Below are 23,579 nucleotides of genomic sequence, written 5' to 3'. Positions count from 1 at the left end.
TATCGTATCTCCATGACTTCTTTTTAGACAAACAACCATAAACCGTAATGATTAAGCCAGTATATACTCAATAAGCCAAATGGTGACCCAGAATGCCGTTGTTTCTTCGTGTGTAGTCCCCGAATCGAAGCTCCTAGTGAAGCGAACATGAGTGAGACGAACTTGAGGAATCCCTTCTATGAGACTAGCTTTACAGAAGGTGTACATACCTCTGGAGAATATCCGCTATATGGATGAATAGTGCAAATGCTTTGATAGCAATTGGTTACCCTTGTAACGGGATCTTTCTCACAGTACCTATATAGGGAACTACGTCAGAAACAATTCTTTTGCCACGTTATCGGACTATCCTACCTACCCCAACGCGGGTCCGAACGTTGTCGGCGGCTTTGCAGCGTCAAAGTGGTGATTCTGGTTCTTCGTAGGAGTTGAGTGGATGGAACTTCCCAATGGAGACGACGACGAACCGGAGACTTGGCCGTTCTGGCTCGATGTACCATTTCCTCCGAACTGAGAACCGTTCCTGTGGGAATCATTTATTGTTTGCGGTGGACCGAACAATGGGGTGCCTATGCCATGATCGCTCGGTCAGCAAATTCAAAACATTAACATGGTGCTATGTGAGTGCCACATACCAGTCGTAGGTTGCCCAAATAAGCCAATGCTTGGCCTTTGCTGGAATTTCTCCGCCGAGCCACTATGAGAAAAGGAAGCAGCCTGTTTGTTCGACTTTACACCACTGGCCGAAGATGCCACTTTCATTATTTTAGTAAGTTGCCATTGACGATAAATCTCTCGTGTGTGCGCTGAGCCCCTTATAACTTACCTGCAGGTCGAACATCCTTGGGTTTAGGTGCTGATGTATGGGTCAGGGCTCGATGGGTCGTCTGTGCTGTTGAACAGATATTTCAATTAGCGTGAAATTCCATAGACCCTGCGTGGGCTGGAACGCTACCAACCTAAGGTAGGAGGACTTCGTAGCGATTGTTCGTCCACACTGAAGGCATTCAAAGTACGCTTTGCTTTGCGTAGTTTATTGAGTTCTTCATTCAGCCGTTTGCGCTCGACTTGAATGCCCAGAGGTTCAGCTGCAATTTCTTCAATTTGGTGATCATCCATGCCAACTACAGTTCTGCTGGTGAAAATATGCTCCAGCGTGCAGAGAAGGCGATTTTCAATGGCCAATATGGTAACATTGTCGACAAAGGTGATAATTGCAGTCTAAAAGAATATTCCGTGAGAATTGCAGTGTGGTTTCCAGATGAGGAAAGCCAACTCACCTCGTAGTAGGCCAGCATTTGGTCGATGATCTCAGCTGTTCCAAACTGATCATTAGATGACTGGAGCTGAGAGGCTGCTCTTTCTAAATCTGAAGCACTGAAAGTCTTTTGGTTATTGTCTCCGAAAAACAATCCAGTTAAGCCGAGATTCCGCTTCAACATAGCCACTTGCCGGTTCGTCCTAGATTTCAGGACCTTGGAGAGAAAAGTCTCTCCGAACAGGTAGTGGATGGCCACTTTTAGAATAAGAAACCAGTTCGCTAAGCTTTTCGAAGAGAGAATCTTTCATCTTCTCTAACTCCGGCCCGATAAGATGGCGAATTAGTAAAGGGCGGGTATGGTCGTCCGTAAGGTATTTCAGCACCAGTTGGACAAAGTATTGCACCGAGTCCCACGCTTTCAACACATGAGATTCAGCAATCGTTTCCCAAGGTTCACACTGATCCCGGAATAAACTACCTACAAGCAGCGGGTTTGCGCTACCGGGTAGTTCGATTCCTCGACTTTTCAGCGCCTGCTCTTTGATTTCTTCCTCCAGGGTGGATTGAAGCACATATTGAGGCGTCCAATCATGCATGTAAGGCTTGGACCTCTCAAGCTCAATATCCACACCTGGTACTGGCAGTCCATCGAATACAATCATTCGCCGACATCCGCCGATACTCATTGCTTCCGCAAAATGTTCATTAAGCTCACGAATGACTGCACGTAGTCGGCGAAAATAGAACTCATCTGTGTTGGCAATTCCCTCCTTGAATCCACCGAAAAAGTCATCGGTGTAGGATCCATTCAAGGCCTGATTTATGATACGTGCAAATCTGCTGCTAATCCCAACGAGAAACTGACGTTGGTCCTGAACCGTTGCTCGCGGGTCGCCCATTTTTCGGAGTGCTTTCTCGTTGCGTAATATTCTTTCTTGAATGTCCATGATGAGGCCAGGAAGATTCCGGCTGATATGGCGGAGCAAAATCTTGCTAAGGCGAGTCCTTAGAGCCTCGATGCCAACTTGATTTCTTGAAAGGGATGCCCATTTTCCGTTCTCAAAGAAACTTTTCTCCTGAGCATCTCGTGCATCATCGGAAATATTTCGCTTTTCGAAGGACCGGTTGCGCAACACATGCCATCCGAGCTGTAGCTTGACTTTCTTGTTTTGAATAAACTGCAAATATGTTTCCTCCTGCTCCGAACCGGCTTCAGCGGTATCAGGTTGCGTGACAATTCCCAGAACTCTCTCATAATTGGGATCAAACCGCTGCGCTATATTCAAGATATTCTGATTGTGGTAGTCGTTCTTGGCACTGATGACAGCAAGAATAATGCTTCGGGAGCGTTTCATGTACCTTTCGGTCAGCCTCTCAACCAGGGCTTTCCCTTCAGCACTTTGCTCACTACTGGTGGAGTAGTACAGACCCGGAAGGTCCACCAGAGTCAGCTCCGGCTGTTCCGGTCCCGAGATTTCGATTTTAAGCACATCGTCACTAAACTCAGAGTTCACACTGGAGAGTCCCATGCATTCTCTCGCGCGATCTATCAACGTTTTGAACTTGGCGCTGGAGGAAAAGGTCTCCGGACTCATATCCCTTTCCTCTGAGCTGAACGCCTGGAGTTTTTGTTGCTCCTCCACGTCGCTCCTGGAGTCACCGGGATCAATGGATACTTTGATGCGGATTTCAGAGGCCCGACGAAGAACAAACTCGGTCGCGAACCGAGTGCAAAGATTGCTCTTAGTTGGAAATCGCACTCTGGAGATGGCCTCCAGTACGGAGCTTTTGCCGCTGGACTGACTGCCACAGACAACGATTTGAGGCAACTCTACGAGCCCTCCAACCCCCATAGCGCGCAACTCATCAATTTTGTCAAGCAACTCTGACTGTTGAGACTGTAGCTGATCCATGGCTTTCTCATCAAGTAGCGACGACATGGTAGTGGTGTTCTTTCTGGTAAATGAAATGGTGCAGGTTTCAGAGAATATAGAGACAGGAATGTATTTTGTGTGAGAGAGAGGCAAGAGAGAAAATATATCTGACCTTGAGACGTGGCGCTCGAAAAAGTACCAGTCTCATTTTAGCCCCCTTATTGGGATCCCTGTACAGCGCGAGTCGACTGCATTAGCGCGATGTCGCAGTAAAATTACCTAGTGCTAGCTCCATGCAGTATTTGAATGAGAAAACAAAGAGTTTGAGGCCCATGAATGAACCTTTGGGATTCCGTAACCGATCAAACTGAAGATGTGCACATGGCGATGAGATAAGTCGATGGAATCGTCTGATAGATCAGCCAAACTGCTCGGTCGACAGGCCATCGGAGTTGCGGAACCTCCAGGTACTACCTGTACATGACTGAAGGAGTTTAATCCGGGCTTTTTTTTTCGGTATTGCGACTTTTTGCTCTTAGCCGAGTAGGGGCAATCAATGTACTAGCAAGACACCATTTCCGCCGCAGTCGACCGCAGCCCAAACGAATAATTAGATCAAGTTTCCATCGGTTACTGCCACATCTGACAGTCTTGAAAGATTCATCCCGGGGTTCTTTACCAATATGTAGATTGAAGTATTTCAAGTCATCAAGTCATTTGCGCCAGCCTGGAGCGGCGTTTTGTTGACCAGATAATGCCATGCATGTGCCAAGGCACCGGGTGTTTCATGTCGTGGGGAGTGCGTGAACTAACCAGTTCATCTTTTCTCGCCCCTAGAGCTTAGCGGGCGGGCATCTAGAACATGTGATTGGCCGAAAATTCCCAGACATTAAACCATACAGATCAAGAATGATTTAAGATATGTTGAATCAAACCAGTTGAAGGTATTGGGTAATTCTCACAAACAATATGACTTGCAATACCCATTAAGAAAATGATGCGACCGAAAGCCACGGTCCACCGGACTGTCGGCGGTTAATTCCGGTTTATTAGTGGCTCCTGGGGATCCTAATCCTGGGATAAACCGAATATACTATACTACTTAGTTAGCCTCGCCTGTGCGCACCTACCTCACCTATCATGTCTGCGAATCTGGGTCCACAAATCATCCCGCTCCTAGACTAGGAAGGCGTGTTGCAATAGTCGCCTCGACGAAAGTACAAAGGTTCCTGGGAGCTGAAAAAGGGGCCTTTTTAGAAAATATTGTGTCTTTCTAACCCATAATCTCCGTCGCCCTTGCAAGAAAACTGGGGACGAGCAGCGCTTGAGGGGAATACTATGAAGTCCCCACCACAACCAGCGACTGTCCACGAACTGGACCGATACGGCGATCCGATGCTTCACAGAATGGCTTCTGCGACTAGAGACCGCGTAACCAAGAGGAATTCGACACCATATTCCTTGAATGGAGCTCGGTACAAGTCTGAGAAAACTCCGGACTGTATTCGGGGCGAGTCTACGCGCAGCGGCTCGCTGAATGAGATGGTCATGGCCTGCGGACAGGACCCGAAAGTTCCCATGATTATCTTCAGTACTAGCCAGGACACAGATTCGGAGCGTAACGAAGTCCCCGGCTGTCGGTTCAGAAAGGTTTCTTTCTCTGGTACATATAGTCACATCCTACTCACACATTTCATCGTAAGCTAATTAGGATACAGATGATACGGAAGTAATTGGTTCCCGCGCAATGAGTGCTGGTCAACGGCGTATTCGACTGACAGCGTTTATTACAAAACAAGATGAAGACCATATGGATCCCAAAATCTACGTGGAGCAACGGGTTTATGAGGGCGTAACCGATAAGACAATTGTCCACGAACTTGCTTTTGGCGGCAGAATCGAACTTGACAAGGAGTATGAATTCCTAGCCTGCGGCGACGAAGATAGAACTTTGGGAAAGCGGGATCTGATGCTTCGCATCGTATCGGTAAGTCACATTCTCAACTATCTACTGTTCAGGATAAATCGCTCAGTCCTATTCAGCTTGATCAGGAAAGCTTCGGGAACTACCTGCGGGGTCACACGACATACTACGGTTACGATATCAAAGACAACATCTACATAGACGAAGAGAGCATTTCCAAGGAGTCACCGCATACGGTATGGCGAAACATGAGCCATGCACCTTACAAGATATCATTGAATGCGAGAGATTTGCAAATCCTTCGCAAGGCCAAGCAGGAGAACCGGGAAACGATGGACGACTTATCGAGTGAGGATATTGAGCTCCTTCGGCTGCGTTTTGTTGGGCACGGACATCCCGCGGAAGACAACTTGGGTGCAGGTGATCTTGTTATCTTTGTTATCTATAAGCCTTGATGTCAATATGGTGTTGATATACGTAATTCTTAGGCTCTCCTTTCTTTGTTTTCTTTAGAAGTCCAGTAAAACGTAGAATAGATATATAGAATCTGATACCCTACGGCGCTCTAATGGTGTAGGTTGAATACGGATCGGACACTACCGAAGGAGGGAAGGGGAGAGCGAAGCTGCAATCTAATTGGTTATATTATGTTCAGTGTGGCCTGATTAGACGAGCTTTGAGTTAAATAATATCAAATGAACCCCGTGGCCATTGGGACAGTATATTGTGGAGCGGCCTCAATCGTTCTCAATGGTATCGAGTTGGCATACTACCTCCGTTTGGGCTAATTCGAGCTAAAAGAGGCATTGGCCGTAGTATAGTATAGTATAGACCTCATTGCTAGAGCTCTCTTTTTGCTTCTTCTCTTTTTGGGCAAGGGGGGGGTTAGTTAGAGAGAAGGCATGAGTTATATACATTTGAAGGCACAGCGACTGGTGGCTCTAGTCCTACTTAATAAAACTAAATCGGAAGATTCCGTGACAGTACCAGTCCGATACCCATTGGTGTATGACAAGGTGATAACGGAAACACACGATTGTCGGTGGCTTTGCGGATCAGAATCGTGTTGTTTTCGTGCAGTGTAATCCTATGTACCTGTCCATGTGGCGTAAGTATACAAGAATGCTCTCGGGTATTCGACAGAAAGCCCTAACCAAAGTTGGACAGAGTAAACTAAATGGCGTAATTCATTGTACCAGTCCAGTATAGTATAAGTTGAGGTGATGACGGAAAGGCCACACTTGTGCGTGGTTTTGATGGGAGAATTCGTGGTGTTTCCGTATAGACTGCAATATGTTAGAATACGTGCCCGATCAAATATTAATCAGCTGACCATCTCATCTTCAACTCTATTAAGCACATATGCGAGAGAAATAAAATGAAATAACCATGTTTCGTATAGGTTTGTTTGAGATGATGCTCACCGGGGAAATACGTTACGAATTTTGCGTATTAATTTGTCCGCAGAAATTGTCAGTTCCGGACCATGGTTATTTTTGCTAAGTTAGAGATTTTACTGCCATTGAGATTTACCCACATGCTCGTCATACCTGTATTTCTGTCATGTCCTTATGAGACTAAGACTAGTTGGGCAACGGTCCCAAGCCCTATACTTCAGACTATCCGTAACTATTGAATCATACTGGTGCCCTTGATAATTAAAACTCCCGGCCTCTCTTATATGTCTATTCAACCTCCTCGTTATCTTCTATTTGCTCAACTACACAATTTTGCCTCCATGTCTTGGCTCCAACTGCGAAACTCTGTTTCGCTCTGCCCAATTCTGTATATTAGTGTGTTTGCACTCGTCATTGCTCCTCTATGCCAGCGAGTTAAAATATGCTCTTTATGACCTAGTTTCAGAATGAAGCTAAATATCTAGACTTACTAGAACTCTATATATCTAATACTCCCATTGATGATTGAAAACCATTGAACCCATCACAGCGAGATCTAGGTTAGATTGCTGCTAGACAGACCTAGCGGTGACCCTCCGGATAGTCCGTGGTCTTGGACCCTCCACCCGCCCCTCCGAGGGTCAGGGTCGCTCATGAGGGACCCTGACCCTGACCCTCCGATGTATAAACCTATAGCGCTAGGCCTGATTACGACGTATAAATCCGCTTATATAAAAATTATTTTTATCACAAAATTTGCTTGTTTGTATTGTTTGACGACCCTCAGGGTCGGAAGATTGGACCCTCGGACCACCCTAGTGGCGGAGCGGTCCGAGGGTCGTGAGGGTCACCTGCGGGTCACTGCCAGGTCTAATTGCTGCTAAAGTGTGGCAAAAAGCATGGGGAATTCTCTTATATAAACCCCAGCATTGTGACCATTCCTACCTCCCTCTGCCTTTATGGGTAATGGCTGTGGCTCCAAATTGTGAGGGCGGGGATTCGCTCCGAAATTCAATGGCAGCTTAAGTATCCATCGTACGAAGATTAATCGCAAATGATAGAACTAAACCATGTGGTTCTTGCTCACCTTTCATCTCATGGTATTAAGTATCTTGCTAGATCATTGGGAGTCTCCCTTCGATTGGTACAGTATCAATGTGAGGCATACGATACGCATAAACACTCTTACCTCGCTCTCCCTTCATGCCCATCGCACACTTCGTTCTGGCTTTCAGCCTTCTGGAACACTCTTAGTTCGAGATTTGCTAGGGCCATATAATCTTATGGACAAAATGGGACCATATCTATCCACTTCCAAAGCTACACGTTGTTCATGATATGTTACAATACATAGCCAGTCGCTTATCACATCTCAAATGACTGGAAAGAAGCCAAAAAGGGCCTGATGTTTTATAATATTATTATGTGAGGGCCTTTCCCCAGATGCCCGTCATCGCTCAAGCATGCAGCATTTACCATAAGGGTAGATTGCCGTTCAGGACGTCGCCAGGCAATGGTAAGTAGAGCCCGTAATCCACATAACATTACCATCGCTGCATCTCAGCCATAATTTGGGTCGGAAAATACTGGCAAGTGTAATAGGCCGCCCATCCTGACTCGGTAGTTATTGAAGGTCCGAGCAGAATTCCTCCCATCTCGATCGCCATCATTCCAAACAACACGCTCTGTCCCATACGAAGTATGCACATGGCCAAACACATGCAGCAATGGTCGGACTTTCCACAACTCTTGAAGTAACCAGGGGCATCCTTCTGGAGACTCGTAATACCAGTCCCGGTGAAACTTAGGCGGCGTATGTGTGACCAGGATATCAGTGGACTCAGGAATCTTGCCAGCCCACGGATTATGGCTCACTGGATACTGGTAGGCATTCTCAGTATTAGGGCCACACTCAGGAACAAATGGTGCGCCATAGATGTTAATGTATCTCGGGATAGTAGAAGAGATGCCGGAACAATCAACAGTCACAGAAGTTCCCTGGAGGTAATGTATCTCGCCCCAATCGAATGGTATGTCGAGTTGCTTCGGCAGGCTCTTTTTCACTTCGCTGCCGGAAGAGAGACCAACTGTCGACATATCATCTGGCAATCGAGAGCGAGCATCAAAGAAAGATCGCTATTTCCAGCCACAACCACTTTATGTTTATGCGGAAGTGACTTGAGCCAGTCGATGGTTTCTTGAATTTCCGTTGCACTTCCGTCCAGGCTCAGATCACCTGCATGTATCAGCAGTTTGCCATATGGAATATCACACCGCTGCGAATGGGTATCAGCGAGGCAAATAACGTGGGTTTGGCGTCCTTTGGGGACACCCAAAGAGATAAGGCTCCAGCTCAGGTGCCTCAACAAGGCATGGCCATTGTAGGTGATGATCTTGAGCCATGAATATGTGAATGAGTCTGAGTCCGTGCGGTTTGGCCTAATGAGTAGACGCCTCGATCTAGAACGGGAAGAAGTGTTTCAGGTCAACAAAAACCCTTAAGAAAACTGTACGCTAGGCAACATTCGATGACGCGGCCTATGGTTTCTTTCCCTTGTATTGCCGGCGGAAGTTGGCGGTGGATGACTACTGCAGTATTATGGAGAACTTACAGTACTCGAAAGGAAATCACGTTTGTCTTGTTCCCATAGCGCGAGCGTAGATGAAGCCAGATCATCAGGTCGCCCCCTCCCCTCGCCCCTCCGAGAACCTACCGACAACGTTCAACGGATATTAATAAGTATAAGCCGCGATACGGCAGGGGTTTGTTGTAGAGTAACCCAATATAGTTTAGGGTGGCTCCGGATACGGGCCGAGAAACAATCCGCCTGTGTCCACAGGGGAATCTGTTTTCAAAATCTTCTGTATGTTTGCACAGCGGATTGTATCAATTTTGACGAGAAATACGGTACTATTATGATGACTTATTGTAGTTATCAGTGTATTCAAGAGTACAATACCCCCCTACAATCTTGAATACATATGTACCTAGTATGGATGATATTTACCTGGGAAGTGCTAAAACGAGGTTCGCGTGTCTCCAATTAGGGTCCAAGGATTAGATCGCAAGAGTTTAGAATTAAAACTGATTTCGAATTCCACTATACACACCGGCCATGCGGCCATCGGTCGCCGTGTTCATGTGGACGTCAGTCCCTTTATCCTGATCTGGCCCGTCATGAGAACCGTTGAATGAAAAGAAACTAATCTTTCTCATCCCCATCATCCACGCCTGAAGTAGTTGGACGGATTGCCTGCCACTGGTCAAGGAGACTGGTTTTGACTCTGAACTTGGTCACAATTATTGATATCGGGCGCTTCAGACTCTCGTGGTGATGCCCCTGACTCAATACATACTATACCACATTTCACGGTGTTTTTCCGCGTACTGGGAACTGAAAATATATTCCCTAATCGTATTGTTAAGACCGGAAAACCTCTCTAACTATCCTGTCCCTTTCTTCTTATTAGTAATGAGTGATATACCTAGGTACCTACTCCGAAAGCGCTTTTCCTTTACATTAGCATCGTTTATTGCCGGGGAAACGAGATGACCTTATTAATTAATGACTTACCAGAATTCACCAACGATTTAAGGAAGACCGTCTAAACAAGAATGGCGAAAGGAAATAGCAGTCAAATATTATATCTCAAGGTCCTGGCTTCTGACTCTGAGGAAAACAAGAAGAATGAATATATAAGGCGTAGGTCCGTTCTATAAAAGAAACCCGACTTAGACCTCTAGAAATCAAGGCCTGGTCCAGTAACTTGCTTATAACTAGTTAGCCCGCAATGCCGGAATTATAGAGTGCCTATTTCTAATCCGCTTATCTTATTAGCACCAATCAATCGTAAAAGGCAACGCAGCTTCGGTCGCAAAGTGCCACTAGCAACAGCGGTTGGTTAGTTATAGATATCTCGACTAAGAAGGGTCACACAGCAGGCAGTGTGGGCCGAAGAGGACCGTAACGCAAATGGTACGTAAACAGTGATATCGCATTATAGCCTTTCGAGACCCGGAAGCTACCTATATCTTTCGAAATGCGTATCGTCAAGTCGGGCGATTATTAGGGCGAGATAGCACGAGACGACAGTGGCAGGGTTCGGCGATACGGATCAATAGCAGAAATGCCTCATAGAGGGGACAGCGCATTGAAAGACGGGAGGCGGGAAAGTGGAGAGGGCGGGATAAAACCGAATTCGAGAAATTCGAGGTGGCGGAGGGGGGACAAGGGGACTTTATAGAACCACGCACGGCGGCGTGGAGGGACAGTAGACAAGGTAAACCCGGAAAGGCCAGCGCTAGGCCTAATAACGTAATTTGCAGTAAGAATTATAGCCATCCGATATGGTGTAGTGGCTAACATCGCCGTCTCTCACACGGCAGCCGGGGGTTCGATTCCCCCTATCGGAGTTCTTTTTGCTTATATATTTAAGCCCTTGTGAAATTACCCGAGAATATCATTGATAGTTCCTGGTGGAATCCATGACCCTGCTATGTCCTATTTACGACTTCACAAATGCGTTGTATCTTCAATAGCAGAATCCGATATGCACGACAGTCGGGATCAATTGTCAATTCCCCTGTCGGAGTTTTCTTTTTACATATGTCGTTTTTTATGAATATTTATTATATTATCTCCTTGACCCTTTCGAGTCATGAGACTATCGTGGGGATATATATGACTTACGGAGACGAGTTGGGTTTGGGTTAAAATACGGGTTGGGGTACGAGTTAGGACCTTGGCCCGGATAGTATAGGTAAGGTAAGATATGAGTTGGGGTAGGAGTTTCCAGGAACTACTAACTAGCATATCCTACTTGTACCTACCTAGGTAGGTAATTCTGGAATTCATGAGTCACCCCGCAGTTTCAATGGATGCTTCTACCTAGCAGTATGCCAAGCTACGAGCGCATTCTGACTCATTGGCCTGCTTTAGCGTATCACTACCTACCTAGGTAGGTAGAACGTAATGTATGACTGAGCGTGAATCATCCCAAGGACTCTAGCGCGAGGCTGAGGCTCGTGAAAGAGCAATCGAGATGGAAAAAGGGTGTGCTGCCTATGTCAATAAGGTGATATATAAAGTCACTCCAGTTTGCAGGTTATGTAGGCAATAAAAAGCAACCCGAAGATCCTGAAATATTACCTATAATCATAAAAGACCATGGCTTCAATTAATCTGAGCGAAACAGGGGCCAATAAAGTCACTGAAAAAGAGACATCGCCATTCCCGCCAGAGTCAAGCAGCTTGCCTCAAAAGCGGGATCAACGAAGTGCTTCGCCTGGATATGACCCAAAGTCTGGTGAAAACAGACTACGCCCAGCTGGTGGTGGGTAGTTCGGTTGATATATAAATGACAATCTAACAACTTGCAGACATTATCAATCGCATTACTTGGGATTCGGCCTTCGAGCGCAGCAACTATGTTATTGGATTCGTGGACAGATTTGAAGGACAATTAGAAATCACCATGGGCAGTTGGAAGAAGGAGACCACCGACGAGGAATTTATTCCACAGCATCGGGTGTTGTATATCAGACACACCAATGGGGAGATTGTTTGGGATCGAAGGAGACGTATTGACAAAATCTTCTTAAGTGGAAACTCGGCGTTTAGCGAATTGGCCTTTCTTGCCTGAAGTTGCTTTTTGTATCGCACTTTCCATTTGTTTTGTTTACTCTGTTCCCCAGGAAGGTTCCTTGTCTCATTAGAACATTTCAACTTTCATCACCTCATCTTCAAACTCTACATGTGCAAAAATGGACCCCAAGAAGAAACCGTCTTTGCCTCGCCTGACAACAAACATTCCCTTACTCCAGAAACCCGCCAATGCATCATGCAATGCTTTGCCAAAGACACTCCCAGATGCCAACGCACCCCCGGTCATCATGCCCGAGAGGCCGGCGAGAACTTCATCAATGTTCAAGGAGGACAAACACGACCAGGAAAACATCGCCCCTGGCACATGTTATGCGTCAGAAAGCATGCCTGTCTACGTTTCCCAGAAAAGTGTGGACGATTCACCGTTGACAAAAGTGAAGAAGTTGTACTACGAAGACGCATTCACGACCCGTGGATCGCACAACTCCCCAAAGGACCGTGTCACTCATGAATCTGTTGTTGTCGTTGAACTCAAGACCAACACAAAGGTTTGTTATGCTCTGGTGTCTACTCGGTGGTCACTCTCTGCTAACCCGTCTGTCATCTAGGCGAAGGATGATACGCCCAAGTTACTGTCGGATTTCGCGCAATTTCTTGCCCAGGTCTACCAGCGCCCCGAGACATCAATGCTGGTCACCATCGACCAGAACGCTGACTTGCTTTTTGGAAATACCTCAGGTTCGGCGTACCTGTTGAAGATCACTGCTCTCTCGAGTTTGATAGGACCCCTCACCAACCTCCGCAACACGAGCTTAATCCAATCAACCATCCAAGAAATGTTTGGCATTGCCCCTGACAAAGGAGTGGTGATCTATAACCCAGCGAGCGAAGACAATCTTGCAACCAATGGGACGACCGCCAGGGGTGAGATCGACCGCCTCGAGCGAGTAGATTCCGGCAACAGCCCCTCGATCTTCAAGTCTATCTCACGGTCCATGAGTCGTCGCATGAAATCGAGCAGCGGCAACAGTGCTCCTATTTCCCTCACTTCAATCATGAGTCCTGACGCCGTAACCCCTACTTCAACTCCTCCAGTCGCTTTTGCTTCAGGTCAGACCTCCCACCCGAGGCCAAATCAAGCGGGCGAACAAAAGCCGATAGAGTCACCCAAGGGGGAATCAGTCCAGAAGGTCCCATCCAAGGACGAGAAATTTGAACGAACCTTGAAGAAGAGAGAGAGCTTGAAGAGTTTTGTTAACCGTCGCTTGGGTGAACTGGGAGAGCTGACCACAATGAAGCCATTCACAGCTACAAAGGGAAAAAAGGACTAACTTCTGTTTGAGAATCACAAAGTGCAATGGCTAATGTACCTGATTGCATCGGCGTATCTTGTTAATGGGCTTCGAAATGTGGCTTCACTGTATCAAACCATTCATTCTTTATGATTTACCCTGCGTTCTTGGCCATAGCGCATCGAGCCTTTGTCTCTAGACTAAAATCGAGTTAAACGGCCTTTTCAAGGTAGCATTCATTTTATTTCCCAGGGGTTGTATATATCTTTTCCTTTTTCAAGTTGTCAAAGATGCGTCACCTTGCACGCTTCACGTGAGATCGTGATAGTTCAGACGATATGACACCTAACTCTTCTTCCACCATGTTCTCATAGAACCTTCCCACTTATCCATCCACACTTGTCTTAACTGTTCGTAGGGAGCATGAGAAAATCCTAGTTTCTTCGTTTGCTTTCTCCGTCCACAACAACAATATAATGTCTGACACCGATGATGATCAGGTTGCAGCATTTGGCCGCACCGACAGCGATGAGTCCTTAGTTTTGATGACCTCTGCTTTGGCATCTAACGTCAACTCTGTCCAAGAGACCCCTGGGGACCTGTTCGACGCCCCCAATGGCGCTGCTCTGATCCGTGGGAGCCCCTCATTTAGCGACCCTATATTTTACTGGTCTTCTTACTAACCTAGTCAAATTAGATGCGTGCAACTGCCAGGGCACCTGGGGCTCAGGCATTGCCCGTGCATTTCGTGACCGGGTTAGTCAATCAGCAAATCACTCACTCACTTGATGTGATAAGTTAAAGCTAATGATACGATGTTATATAGTATCCCGCCGCCTACGAGATCTACCGCAGCCACTGCCTCACTTACCTAGATCACCCTGTCACCAACATCATCACCAACCTACGCGATGAGGACCCGCACCCCTCTCTCGCTGTCCACCGTCCCCTTGGCACCGCACTCATTATCCCACCCCAGCAGAGTGACTTTATCCTACACCGCAGACGCCACTGGATAGTCTGTCTCTTTACCTCGGACAAGTACGGCAGTCGTGCGGATTCGGAGGATATGATTGTCAATAGCACTTTTGCTGCCCTCCAGGACCTAAGTGGACAGCTGCGAGGCCTCTCCCAGCAGTCCTCCGAGACCCATAATGAGAGACCCCAGGGCCTCTACTCCAACCGCTTCTGTACTGGTTTGTTCAACGTTCCCTGGGAACGCATTCGTAAATTGATCAACACAGTCGGTTTGCATATCAACGTGTACCACCCCTTTGAAGCCAGCCGCCGCCGCGCTCGCCCCATTCGCATAGAGCGCCCCAGTGAGGATCACCAGGACTGAGAGGATCAAATGATATAGTTCCTCCCCATCAACAATGGTCTTGCCTTTTCGACCTGGTGTATTGAGAAGCGAGGGTTTAACGCCTTGCTCTCACTTTATGATGATAATTGAGCAGTAACCATGGGAAACATCCATGGGTGTACGTAACTTTGATACACGAAAAATAACAAAAAGAAGGACCAAAGAAAAGAAGAAGAAGAAGAAGAAATCAAGTCTGTCGTCACTCGGGAAATAGGGCCTCTCCTCATCACCTGACAGCGCGTACTGTAGATCGCGCCCGCGTCGGGGCCCCGATTTCCACGATCTCTCCGATCACCAATATTCCCACTTGCGATTCCTACCATATTACCCATACAAAACCTTCTACAGCTATCTAGAATATCAAGATGCCCGGCGAACCTCAACCAGCTCAAAAGCGCCCACGCCTCCCCTTCAAACCTCCAAGTCGCACGACCAGCGCGGGACCATCCAGCTCCGCGCCGAAGACCAAAGGAAAAGCAAAACAAACCAGCACAGAAGCCTCCACGTCCACAACCGTGCCCAAAACAACAAAAAGTAAACCTACGACTCAGAGCAAATCCGCAGGCAGAAGCAAGTCCACAAGTCTGGGGAAACGCCCCCGACCTGATTCTCCGGCAGCCAACGCCAATGCCGCCTCCGAATCCGAATCAGAGTCCGACTCCGATGAATCGAGCCGCAGTCGGTCGCGCTCGCTCTCTCAGGAGCCGGACTATATCCTTGCTGAGATTACGACTACAAACCAAGCAGAGGACGTGACGTCCAGCGACCCAAAAATACCTTCAAAGCTGCTTACACGCTTACTCCACCAGCATTTCCAGAATGAGAAGACCAAGGTCGCGAAAGATGCCAATAACGTCGTTGCCAAGTATGTTGATGTCTTTGTGAGGGAAGCCATTGCCCGAGCCGCTTATGAGAGGGCCGAGTCCGAAGGGAATGCTGGGGGCAGAGGTGTCGGGGACGGGTTCCTCGAGGTAAGCCTTCTTCTATGATCCAATCAGCCATAATTGGTATTCTAATTGATAATATAGGTTGAGGATCTTGAGAAAATGGCGCCACAGCTTACGATGGATTTCTAGCCTCTACGTCTCTCCTACCAAGGGTCGTGGCGTTGGGTCAAATCCATATCATATACTAGGGCTTATTATTTATTGTTCAAGATACCACAGCACCAGCAGAACGCACGCAACACTTCTGATTCATATCTTCAAACGCAAGAGGCCCGCAAGAGTGAAATATCCCTCGGATTCATATACTCAGGTGGCTTTCCAACGGTGTGATCCTCGACAAAAGGCGGCACTGCCCCGAAGCCATTGGCATTGTGAAACAGTGCAATGTCTCTGTTGACCCTCTTCGACAACCACGCATTCGCCACATAGGCTGTGTTCCTTTTGCTGAGATGGACAACAGCAACGGGGAGCTTGTTCTGCTCGGGCAGATGGCCGAGTTTGGCGTCGTAGGTTGTGTGGCAGATGTCGAAGACGAAGAATACCCTCGTTCGCCACTTCTGAGCTGCCACCAGCTTCGTTGCTGGGTGTATATCTTGTGGAGTGTAGAGATGGCTTGCTTTGAGGAGGCGGATGGCTTTTGGCACGAGGACTTCTGGGTTGTTTTGGGCTTTGGATATCTGAGAACTCCGGTGCGAGACGATGACTAGGACTCGGAGGGGGTTTCCCTGAGACATCGTGGGCTGGATATGTGAGGACTAATCCCTTTGGGGGTTTTCCTGAATGGGCTCTTACCAATAGACAAGACGGAATGTGCGGATTGTCTCTACGCCTTTTCAGTAATTTCCGAAGGGCACACTGCGATATACGAAGATTTCTCAGGGTCATCGAGCAGTGCTTAAATACTATTTCCTTTCCCTTACAACTAGGAGACACATGGGAACAAAGTCGGTGTCTTACTCGGACTAGATGATAACCTTCCAATGGCCCGACAGTCTGGTCGTTTGAATCAGAACATTTGCCAGGGGATGATCATCTGCCACATCGTACAAAACATGCTGACGGGCTAAGTACAAGGGTCTTGCTTCTGGATATCAACGCTGCCGGGTACCTGGTGACTGGGATGAGAGGTCGGGATGGGATCCGTGTGTCAGTCTGACATCAAATTATGTACAACGTAGCAACCGCAGTAAGCATCGGAGACGATAAAATAAAAGTCAGAAAGAAAACAAAGAATAACTTTGGAAACGAAAGCTGGATGTCACCAAGAATGTTGTAGTTGATAGTCGGAAGGCGGTGGCCAGTGGATTTTCCCCCGCGCGTTTTGTTTCTCCAACGCGTCAAGCCCAGCCCAGAAGACCAATCTTTTCGCGATGGATGATGCGACGACCTCATTGCTCACTGAGCACTTCAGTTACACACCCTTGGTAAGACGATCGAGACCGATACGCATTGACTCGTTGCTGCACACGCAACCTACAACCTGCGACCTGCGACTCAGGACCCACCCCTTGCAACTAGGAATATCGCTGACGACTCCCTAGTCTCTCATAGATGACATTATCAACTCGATAAACAATCTGATCTACCAAGCGATCTCTAGCTTGGAGTCCGGACTGCTCAATACGCCGCCTGAACGGCTCGGTTTCTCCCATGACAGCAGTGGTCCAAGCATCGCGGAAACAGACGAGGATGGCAATGTGGTCTATCCCGAAGCGAAACTAGAGATTGAGAATGGACTGCATCAGCTAGAGACGCTGCTGGAAGCCAATGTTGATAAGGCCTTCGACAAATTCGAGATCTATGTGCTGCGCAACATTCTCACGGTGCCCGGGGACTTGCTCTCTTGGGTGCAGTTGAAGCATTATGAGGTATGTGGAGTCATTCACAGATTTCTCAATCTGAACTTTCTTGATATTTGTAATAGGGGATATACTAATGCGCATTATGCTAGGGTCTCTCTTTCGGATCCTCACCAGACACCCCGACGCCAGAAACCGTACACGCGCAACGTAAGAAGTTGTTCGAGACGAAGAAACTAAACCGGTCGCTAAAAGAAGAATGCGCTCGAAATGACGCGGTCATCTCACAACTACAATCTATCCTGTCGACAGTTGAAACGGCGAAGGCAGATGGTGTGTCCAAGACGGCCGAAAACAAACCAGTGGATCTGTCATTCTTGACCTCTAGCCCAGCTGCGCGGCAGCTTCGTGTTGGCGTTGATGCCGGGCCGAATGCTAAACTCACGCCTCTTACAACCAACACTACTTTCATTCTCTCGCAGCTGCCCGCGTTGCAGACGACACTTGAGCAGCTCCGGCCGAAATTGGCATCCCTGCCCAATGCAACGGTGCCACTGGAGACCAAGTCCAAGAGAGATGAGAGAAAGGAATACATCGAGAGCCGGATTCGACTCCATCTCGAGCGAGCTGGTCAGCTTGCTATGGGTGACGACGGCAATCCAGTCGTCGCGGGTCGCAGAATCGACATCAGAGAGGCCCACGCCCTCGAAAGCGTGGCAAACATGCTTACGCAAGACAAGTCCGTGTAAGAGGATGTGCATGTGAAAAAACGTTTTGTTCTACGACTTTATTATTGAACATGTACTGGTCGCCTTACTAAGACCAAGTGATGCTCCATGTTTCCTGGGTCTTTCTGAACGGGACCACGTCAATCTTGTCTGACTGGAGGATCTCTGAGATTTTCTCGCCCTTCTTCTCGATGGTGATGAATTCCTTCTGCTCCTCCGGGAGGCCATAGAAGGCCCGTCCGAACTTGCTCATGAAACCCTCAACAATTTCCGGCGTGATCTCATCCTCCTTGAGGACACCGTTATCGCAAGCCTGCTCAAAGGCATCGACCACAACCTGAGTGGTGTATGGTTGGGTGAAGACGCCGGCAGCGATCTTCTCGCCACCACGCTTGGATGCCGCCGGGTGCGGGGCGCTGTCGGAGCCGAAGAAGAACTTGGGGTTTCCTGAGGCAGCAGCACGGAGAAGGGCATCCCGGTCGGCTGGGGTCTTAGCGACGGGTTTGCAGAAGCAGAATGGGTCACCGGCCCATGAGTCGATGATAATGGATAGGTGATGAGCCGTGATGGTACCAGAAACTGTGGGACCGCACTTCTTCACGGCCTCCACGGCCGCAGCAGTGGTACAGTGCTCTAAGATGATGCGCAGCTTGGGGAACTTGGAGTGTAGCTCAAAGAGCTTGGGAAGGAAGCGCTCTTCTGCGGACAACACCGTCACATCGCCTCCCGAGGGACTTTCCCCGTGAAGGTTCAGAATCATGTTTTGTCGCTCCATCTCCTCGAAAACAGGGTAGAACTGTGTGTAGTCGACCACGCCCGAAGAAGAGTTGGTTGTCACACCGGCCGGGTAACTCTTGACACCAACAATGCCGCGCTTCTTAGCTTCAATGATGGTCTCCGGGGTCACGGTCTCGTGGAGGTAGAGCGACATAAGGAAGTTAACATTCGGCTCGAGGGCTTGGAGGCGCTTCTGGTAGTCCAGAGCACGGTCAACGGTCGTGATAGGTGGCACAAGGTTGGGCTATCGAGTGTATTAGATATAGCTCAAAAGACAGGATTTGCTCCCATCCCAATAAAGATACCCCTTACCATAACGAAAACGGTGTTCACACCTCCTTGTCGGATAGTGGGAGTCACCAATTCCATCATTGGACCATCGCGAAGATGGACTATCTTTCGTCAGCTTGCATCTATTAATCCCGCGGAATTGCTTAGTACCATGGAAGTCGGCCGAGGCGGGGAGCTTGACTCCCTGCAGCTTAGAGAGAGGCATGATGAATTCAAATCAAAAACCAAGCTCAATTGCAAAGGGTATATATCTGAAATGTTCAAAGAGAAAGTCGATCTTCACTTTTGCCCCGCCATTTCTGGAAAAGTTCTGCCGATGGCGGTGGCGACCCCACAGGACTTCTCCATTCTCCTTTCCGTCCATATGGATTCTTCTTGGATTAATACATTGAAGAGTCAGAGGTAAGATGCATGATGATAAGATAGTTCATCTGAAAATAGCAGTCTTCCAATCTTACATGCGCAATTCTCTCCTCACGGACTACTCACTATGCCCAGTGGTACATCTGGGGTAGTGCTCGGGGAGAAACATTGATATCCAAAGACCAAGGCCTAGAACCATTCACCGGATACGAGAATGCCTCGAACAAAATAAGACAAGGACGTGTGTTCCTGAATCATCCTTGCCGCTGGTGGCCCCCAGGCACAGTTTCTCGGCGCTTCGCGGTCGCCTATCACAGGTCACGATGGCCACCCTCAAGAAAATTAGATTTCTCAAAAGACGAATGAAATCCGCTCTTCAACACAAACTCCATGAAAACTACGCTCAGACTCTGATTTTGGGTCTATTCGGCGCTTTGTTGGTGCTTTTCCGAGGCGCCTGCCAAGTCTGCATGCTGGCGCCCAGGCAATTATGTTGTATGCTCCGGCGATGCACAAGTTCCAGTAGCAAGGCCTCTGTTTACAATTATAGACAGTCCTGCAAATTTAACCTAGAGTCTGAGGCGAATCAGCGCAGTCAGTTTCCCATCAAGGCGCTCTGCGTGACTTCATGCTGTAATACGGGCTGATTATCGTCTCCGGGATACGCGCTCATTCGGTACTTACTTCTGTGATAGCAATAGCGCTCGCTAAGATAGTCCCTGGATCAATACCCAGGACTGTGCTTCCGGAAATATACATATCCCAGCTGGTATCCGTTGATTATTATTTGAGACAAAGTCGATTGAACATAGTACCTCCATTTGCTTTTTCTTTCCTTTTATCATTGCCCCTGAGCGGGACTTCGTTCTTTCGTATCAATTACTAGGAGTATCCTTGCAGGCAAGGTGCTCATTGTCAGTTACACACATACTCCTCTGACCCCTCTCTATCATCTCACGAAACCCAACTCCTTCATCATGACCTCAGACTCATCGCTCGCCGGATCAGGCGGTGCTTATTCTTCAGACATGGAGGAATCGACGTTTCTGAAACGCAATCGTGTCATTCACTTTACAAGACTTGGTCTATCTTTCTTGATATTCGGCATTGCTATTGCCGTCGTCGCATGCGAAGCCCCACCCCTACGACATTATAACAACACCTCCCAGTGGGCGAGTGCCGGTCTCGCGCTGTGGCCTTTGAATTTTGACCTCCGTCCAACAACCGCCGCCATTTCGTGCGGCTGTATAATCACCGTCTTGAACTTGGTATACATCGCCGTTGCTCTCCTCCCATCTGTGAGTTACACCCTTTCCATTGCCCTGCGCGACTGCTTTTGATACCATCTACATATGTACTAACTCCCATCCAGCCGCATTCCCGCATCAAATCACTTAACAATTACGCCTCAGCTTCAGCCATCGCAGGTTTTTTAACCGCCCTGGTCGGCATCCTATTCATAATCTACCTACCGTCCTCGGATTACCCGGCAGGGTTCAGCAAGAACGAAACCCTCCACAGCTGGACATGCAAGTGGAAAACTGGGACAAGTGGCACTAAGACACCCCATCACTTTGACCGTGACTGCGTCAATACTCGTGCTGGATTTGTGTTGCTGTGTGTACTTGTTGGACTGGAGGGGTTGATGGGAGTTGTTGCTGCTGTTGGTATGTGGTTCCAGCGAGATGTTGCTCGTCGTCGGGCAGAGCAGTTCCAACTCGAGAAGTTGGAGATTGCAACCAAGCAGGTGTATCGTAATTGATGAGTGAATGGCGCCGGGGGGGGGGTGGGATTCAGGCGCTGTTTTTGGAATGGTTTTTGGTTTTGATCTATATGTATGGATGTATGGTTACTATGTGGAATGGAAGGGATTCGTGGTTATCTATGCTGGCCTTGGTTTGTTGAGAGACTAGGGTTCGTTATTCTTGCACTTTAGTTCTTTTCTTTTCTTTTCATTGGCACTACTCGTGCAACACAGTATAGGACAAATATCTAATCTGCGTTTCACTATCATTGATTCCAAAATCAATATCATTCTTTGAATCTATTAAAGTAGCTTCAATCAATATGCAGTCTCGCTTGATAGGACCAATAGTCTCAAAACGCAGCCCCTAGTCCCAAAACCACAAGAGCCAACCAGCTACCAGCCTCATTCATAACCGCAGCTCCCTCTGATGGACTCGCTGACTTCTCATTCCCACCAACGGCTTTGGTCGGTCCGGCAGTAGTAGCCGGGCCGTCACTAGCGGCTAGAACGGCATCTAAGTCGGTTGGCTGTGCAGCATTCGACCCGGGCAGAGTCCATGAGGGTGCGACAGTGGACTCTCCATTGGAAAATGCATTTGCGGTAGCGCACATATCCACGCTTTGTTGTCTGGCTGCGGACGAATTCGGGTCATCTTCGGAGCAGTTTACGTAGCAGCTGTTCAAGTATATTAGTACTGGGGCATTGGAGGTACAGATATCCTATTGCAGAATTGGAAGGTAAAATTGGAAGAGTCAGGCGGATGGTCTACTCACTTGGCGATATTTGCAGCGCCTGAGCACTTGCAGTCCCAATCAGCAGAGGTACATTTTGTGAGTCCACGCTTCATGATAGAAACGCATGAGTCTACAACTCTGTTGATTGTTAGAGAGGAATATTAAATGGCAAATTATAGGTTAGGGGCGTACTTTTGGGAAACGCAGTTCGAATCGCCGCTTGTGTCTGGGGATGTGGGTGTTCCATCTTGAGCGGCGATGAGGGTAGCTGATGTAGCAAGTAGGAGGAGATGAGTAGTAATGAGATGCATTTGGACCTTAAGAATGGTTATATTGAAGAACACGCGGGGACTTGGATTGTGAAGAAATGCACCTTGATAGGTATAGATCAGATCTTGAGATTGCAAGTTCAAGTAGGTTCGCTCAAGACCTTCCAAAGTCCCAGGTTATATTGGATTTTTGGACGTTACATTTATCTCAAAGACAATGGAACCATTATGCCCTCTTTCATGGCCATGTCTATTCCCGGCACATTGAGGGGAGTGAAGAAACCACCCACGTGGAAAGCGTATCCACATTCTTAGCCAGGCACCATGCATTTTTCACGTTTATGCTCCAGAAACCTATGTAGATAGAAGAAGAGAGGCTCAATAAGCTAACTAGTCAGAAAATAAGGTTTCTTGTGTGTGTCGGGTTAGTATAATCCCTGGACAGCCGGGGCGGTTGAAGATAAAGATTGAACTAGTAGCACACAATTTCACCCAAAGCGGTACTCTGGTCCCAAGAGGCTTGCAAGTTACCATGGGAGTTGATAATGAGGCGGTTCTTCGACATCATGACTCCCTCTGATGTTGCATTCCAGAGAACGGGGTCACATTCTTCGGTCGATACATACACCTTGCTGGCCAATGGTGGAGGACCAGAGCCGCATCGGGAATCTTTAAATCTCCACAATCATTTTCTCATTTTACATGGGATTGACTACACTAGAGCTATTAGTCTTGGTCTTGGAATAAAAAGCAGATGCCCACATCCCTTATATCCTCTCCGTTTCCAGATTTCGAAATCGATTATTGCCTTCATAAAAATAGTCTACCAGTGGAAAGATAGTAGAAACCCAACTACTTAGCACTTACCCCGTACGTTCCTATATCACAGCCTCGGGAGGTCAATGCACATCGTCTTTCAGTGTGATATCGCTCCTAGTGTGCGCGTATGTACTATTCCTGACATGGCTTGTAGTAACATCAACGTGCTGGAGACATGGCTGGCCCTTTGACTCCTAGATATCCCTTCTACATATAGCCAGATAGGAATTCCTTCCCCGTCGGCAGACATCTAGGCACATACGTCCATGGGTGTAATTCGTCTTAGAAAGGAAAGAACAAACGGAATGACCACAACCTAGCTCCTTCCTCGTAAACCACATACACATACACATATCCATCGTAAGACTTTTTCCGCCCGGATTTTCTT

The 23,579-nt window shown here is 47.8% G+C and overlaps 13 protein-coding genes across 13 annotated transcripts; 8 read left to right on the top strand and 5 right to left on the bottom strand.

Moving 5' to 3' along the window:
- Window positions 1-67: 67 nt before the first annotated feature.
- Window positions 68-3,201, bottom strand: N7519_001509 (Dynamin; the record flags this gene model as incomplete). Its single annotated transcript, XM_057288287.1, has 8 exons — window positions 68-133; window positions 210-297; window positions 359-569; window positions 636-755; window positions 827-892; window positions 960-1,221; window positions 1,281-1,475; window positions 1,534-3,201. The coding sequence occupies 8 exons, from the start codon at window positions 3,199-3,201 to the stop codon at window positions 68-70; spliced, it is 2,676 nt and encodes an 891-aa protein (XP_057154370.1).
- Window positions 3,202-4,473: 1,272 nt separating this feature from the next.
- Window positions 4,474-5,514, top strand: N7519_001508 (uncharacterized protein; the record flags this gene model as incomplete). The annotated part of the gene is made up of 3 exons (XM_057288286.1): window positions 4,474-4,798; window positions 4,854-5,122; window positions 5,179-5,514. The coding sequence occupies 3 exons, from the start codon at window positions 4,474-4,476 to the stop codon at window positions 5,512-5,514; spliced, it is 930 nt and encodes a 309-aa protein (XP_057154369.1).
- Window positions 5,515-8,016: 2,502 nt separating this feature from the next.
- Window positions 8,017-8,553, bottom strand: N7519_001507 (uncharacterized protein; the record flags this gene model as incomplete). The annotated part of the gene is made up of 1 exon (XM_057288285.1): window positions 8,017-8,553. The coding sequence occupies one exon, from the start codon at window positions 8,551-8,553 to the stop codon at window positions 8,017-8,019; it is 537 nt and encodes a 178-aa protein (XP_057154368.1).
- Window positions 8,554-11,624: 3,071 nt separating this feature from the next.
- On the top strand, window positions 11,625-12,099 carry N7519_001506 (DUF504 domain-containing protein; the record flags this gene model as incomplete). Its single annotated transcript, XM_057288284.1, has 2 exons — window positions 11,625-11,790; window positions 11,837-12,099. 2 exons carry the CDS (start codon window positions 11,625-11,627, stop codon window positions 12,097-12,099), a joined length of 429 nt encoding a protein of 142 aa, XP_057154367.1.
- Window positions 12,100-12,220: 121 nt separating this feature from the next.
- Window positions 12,221-13,393, top strand: N7519_001505 (MIF domain protein; the record flags this gene model as incomplete). Its single annotated transcript, XM_057288283.1, has 2 exons — window positions 12,221-12,610; window positions 12,671-13,393. 2 exons carry the CDS (start codon window positions 12,221-12,223, stop codon window positions 13,391-13,393), a joined length of 1,113 nt encoding a protein of 370 aa, XP_057154366.1.
- Window positions 13,394-13,830: 437 nt separating this feature from the next.
- N7519_001504 (uncharacterized protein) lies at window positions 13,831-14,696 on the top strand (the record flags this gene model as incomplete). The annotated part of the gene is made up of 3 exons (XM_057288282.1): window positions 13,831-13,987; window positions 14,052-14,110; window positions 14,181-14,696. The coding sequence occupies 3 exons, from the start codon at window positions 13,831-13,833 to the stop codon at window positions 14,694-14,696; spliced, it is 732 nt and encodes a 243-aa protein (XP_057154365.1).
- Window positions 14,697-15,082: 386 nt separating this feature from the next.
- On the top strand, window positions 15,083-15,793 carry N7519_001503 (CENP-X/MHF2 family protein; the record flags this gene model as incomplete). Its single annotated transcript, XM_057288281.1, has 2 exons — window positions 15,083-15,688; window positions 15,746-15,793. The coding sequence occupies 2 exons, from the start codon at window positions 15,083-15,085 to the stop codon at window positions 15,791-15,793; spliced, it is 654 nt and encodes a 217-aa protein (XP_057154364.1).
- Window positions 15,794-15,921: 128 nt separating this feature from the next.
- On the bottom strand, window positions 15,922-16,398 carry N7519_001502 (uncharacterized protein; the record flags this gene model as incomplete). Its single annotated transcript, XM_057288280.1, has 1 exon — window positions 15,922-16,398. One exon carries the CDS (start codon window positions 16,396-16,398, stop codon window positions 15,922-15,924), a length of 477 nt encoding a protein of 158 aa, XP_057154363.1.
- Window positions 16,399-16,644: 246 nt separating this feature from the next.
- On the top strand, window positions 16,645-16,940 carry N7519_001501 (uncharacterized protein; the record flags this gene model as incomplete). The annotated part of the gene is made up of 3 exons (XM_057288279.1): window positions 16,645-16,663; window positions 16,687-16,806; window positions 16,852-16,940. 3 exons carry the CDS (start codon window positions 16,645-16,647, stop codon window positions 16,938-16,940), a joined length of 228 nt encoding a protein of 75 aa, XP_057154362.1.
- A 94-nt stretch (window positions 16,941-17,034) lies between these two features.
- On the top strand, window positions 17,035-18,212 carry N7519_001500 (MIND complex subunit MTW1; the record flags this gene model as incomplete). The annotated part of the gene is made up of 3 exons (XM_057288278.1): window positions 17,035-17,088; window positions 17,206-17,532; window positions 17,616-18,212. The coding sequence occupies 3 exons, from the start codon at window positions 17,035-17,037 to the stop codon at window positions 18,210-18,212; spliced, it is 978 nt and encodes a 325-aa protein (XP_057154361.1).
- Window positions 18,213-18,279: 67 nt separating this feature from the next.
- On the bottom strand, window positions 18,280-19,464 carry N7519_001499 (dihydroorotase; the record flags this gene model as incomplete). The annotated part of the gene is made up of 3 exons (XM_057288277.1): window positions 18,280-19,212; window positions 19,281-19,360; window positions 19,410-19,464. The coding sequence occupies 3 exons, from the start codon at window positions 19,462-19,464 to the stop codon at window positions 18,280-18,282; spliced, it is 1,068 nt and encodes a 355-aa protein (XP_057154360.1).
- A 1,135-nt stretch (window positions 19,465-20,599) lies between these two features.
- Window positions 20,600-21,384, top strand: N7519_001498 (uncharacterized protein; the record flags this gene model as incomplete). The annotated part of the gene is made up of 2 exons (XM_057288276.1): window positions 20,600-20,920; window positions 20,995-21,384. 2 exons carry the CDS (start codon window positions 20,600-20,602, stop codon window positions 21,382-21,384), a joined length of 711 nt encoding a protein of 236 aa, XP_057154359.1.
- A 335-nt stretch (window positions 21,385-21,719) lies between these two features.
- On the bottom strand, window positions 21,720-22,414 carry N7519_001497 (uncharacterized protein; the record flags this gene model as incomplete). Its single annotated transcript, XM_057288275.1, has 3 exons — window positions 21,720-22,044; window positions 22,143-22,241; window positions 22,296-22,414. The coding sequence occupies 3 exons, from the start codon at window positions 22,412-22,414 to the stop codon at window positions 21,720-21,722; spliced, it is 543 nt and encodes a 180-aa protein (XP_057154358.1).
- Window positions 22,415-23,579: the final 1,165 nt, after the last annotated feature.

Source organism: Penicillium mononematosum (assembly GCF_028829835.1).
Source record: "Penicillium mononematosum strain IBT 11891 chromosome Unknown utg000001l:1.0-4488741.0:1.0-4491989.0, whole genome shotgun sequence".
NCBI classification, from domain to species: domain Eukaryota; kingdom Fungi; phylum Ascomycota; class Eurotiomycetes; order Eurotiales; family Aspergillaceae; genus Penicillium; species Penicillium mononematosum.
This window is presented reverse-complemented; position numbering and strand designations above follow the sequence as displayed.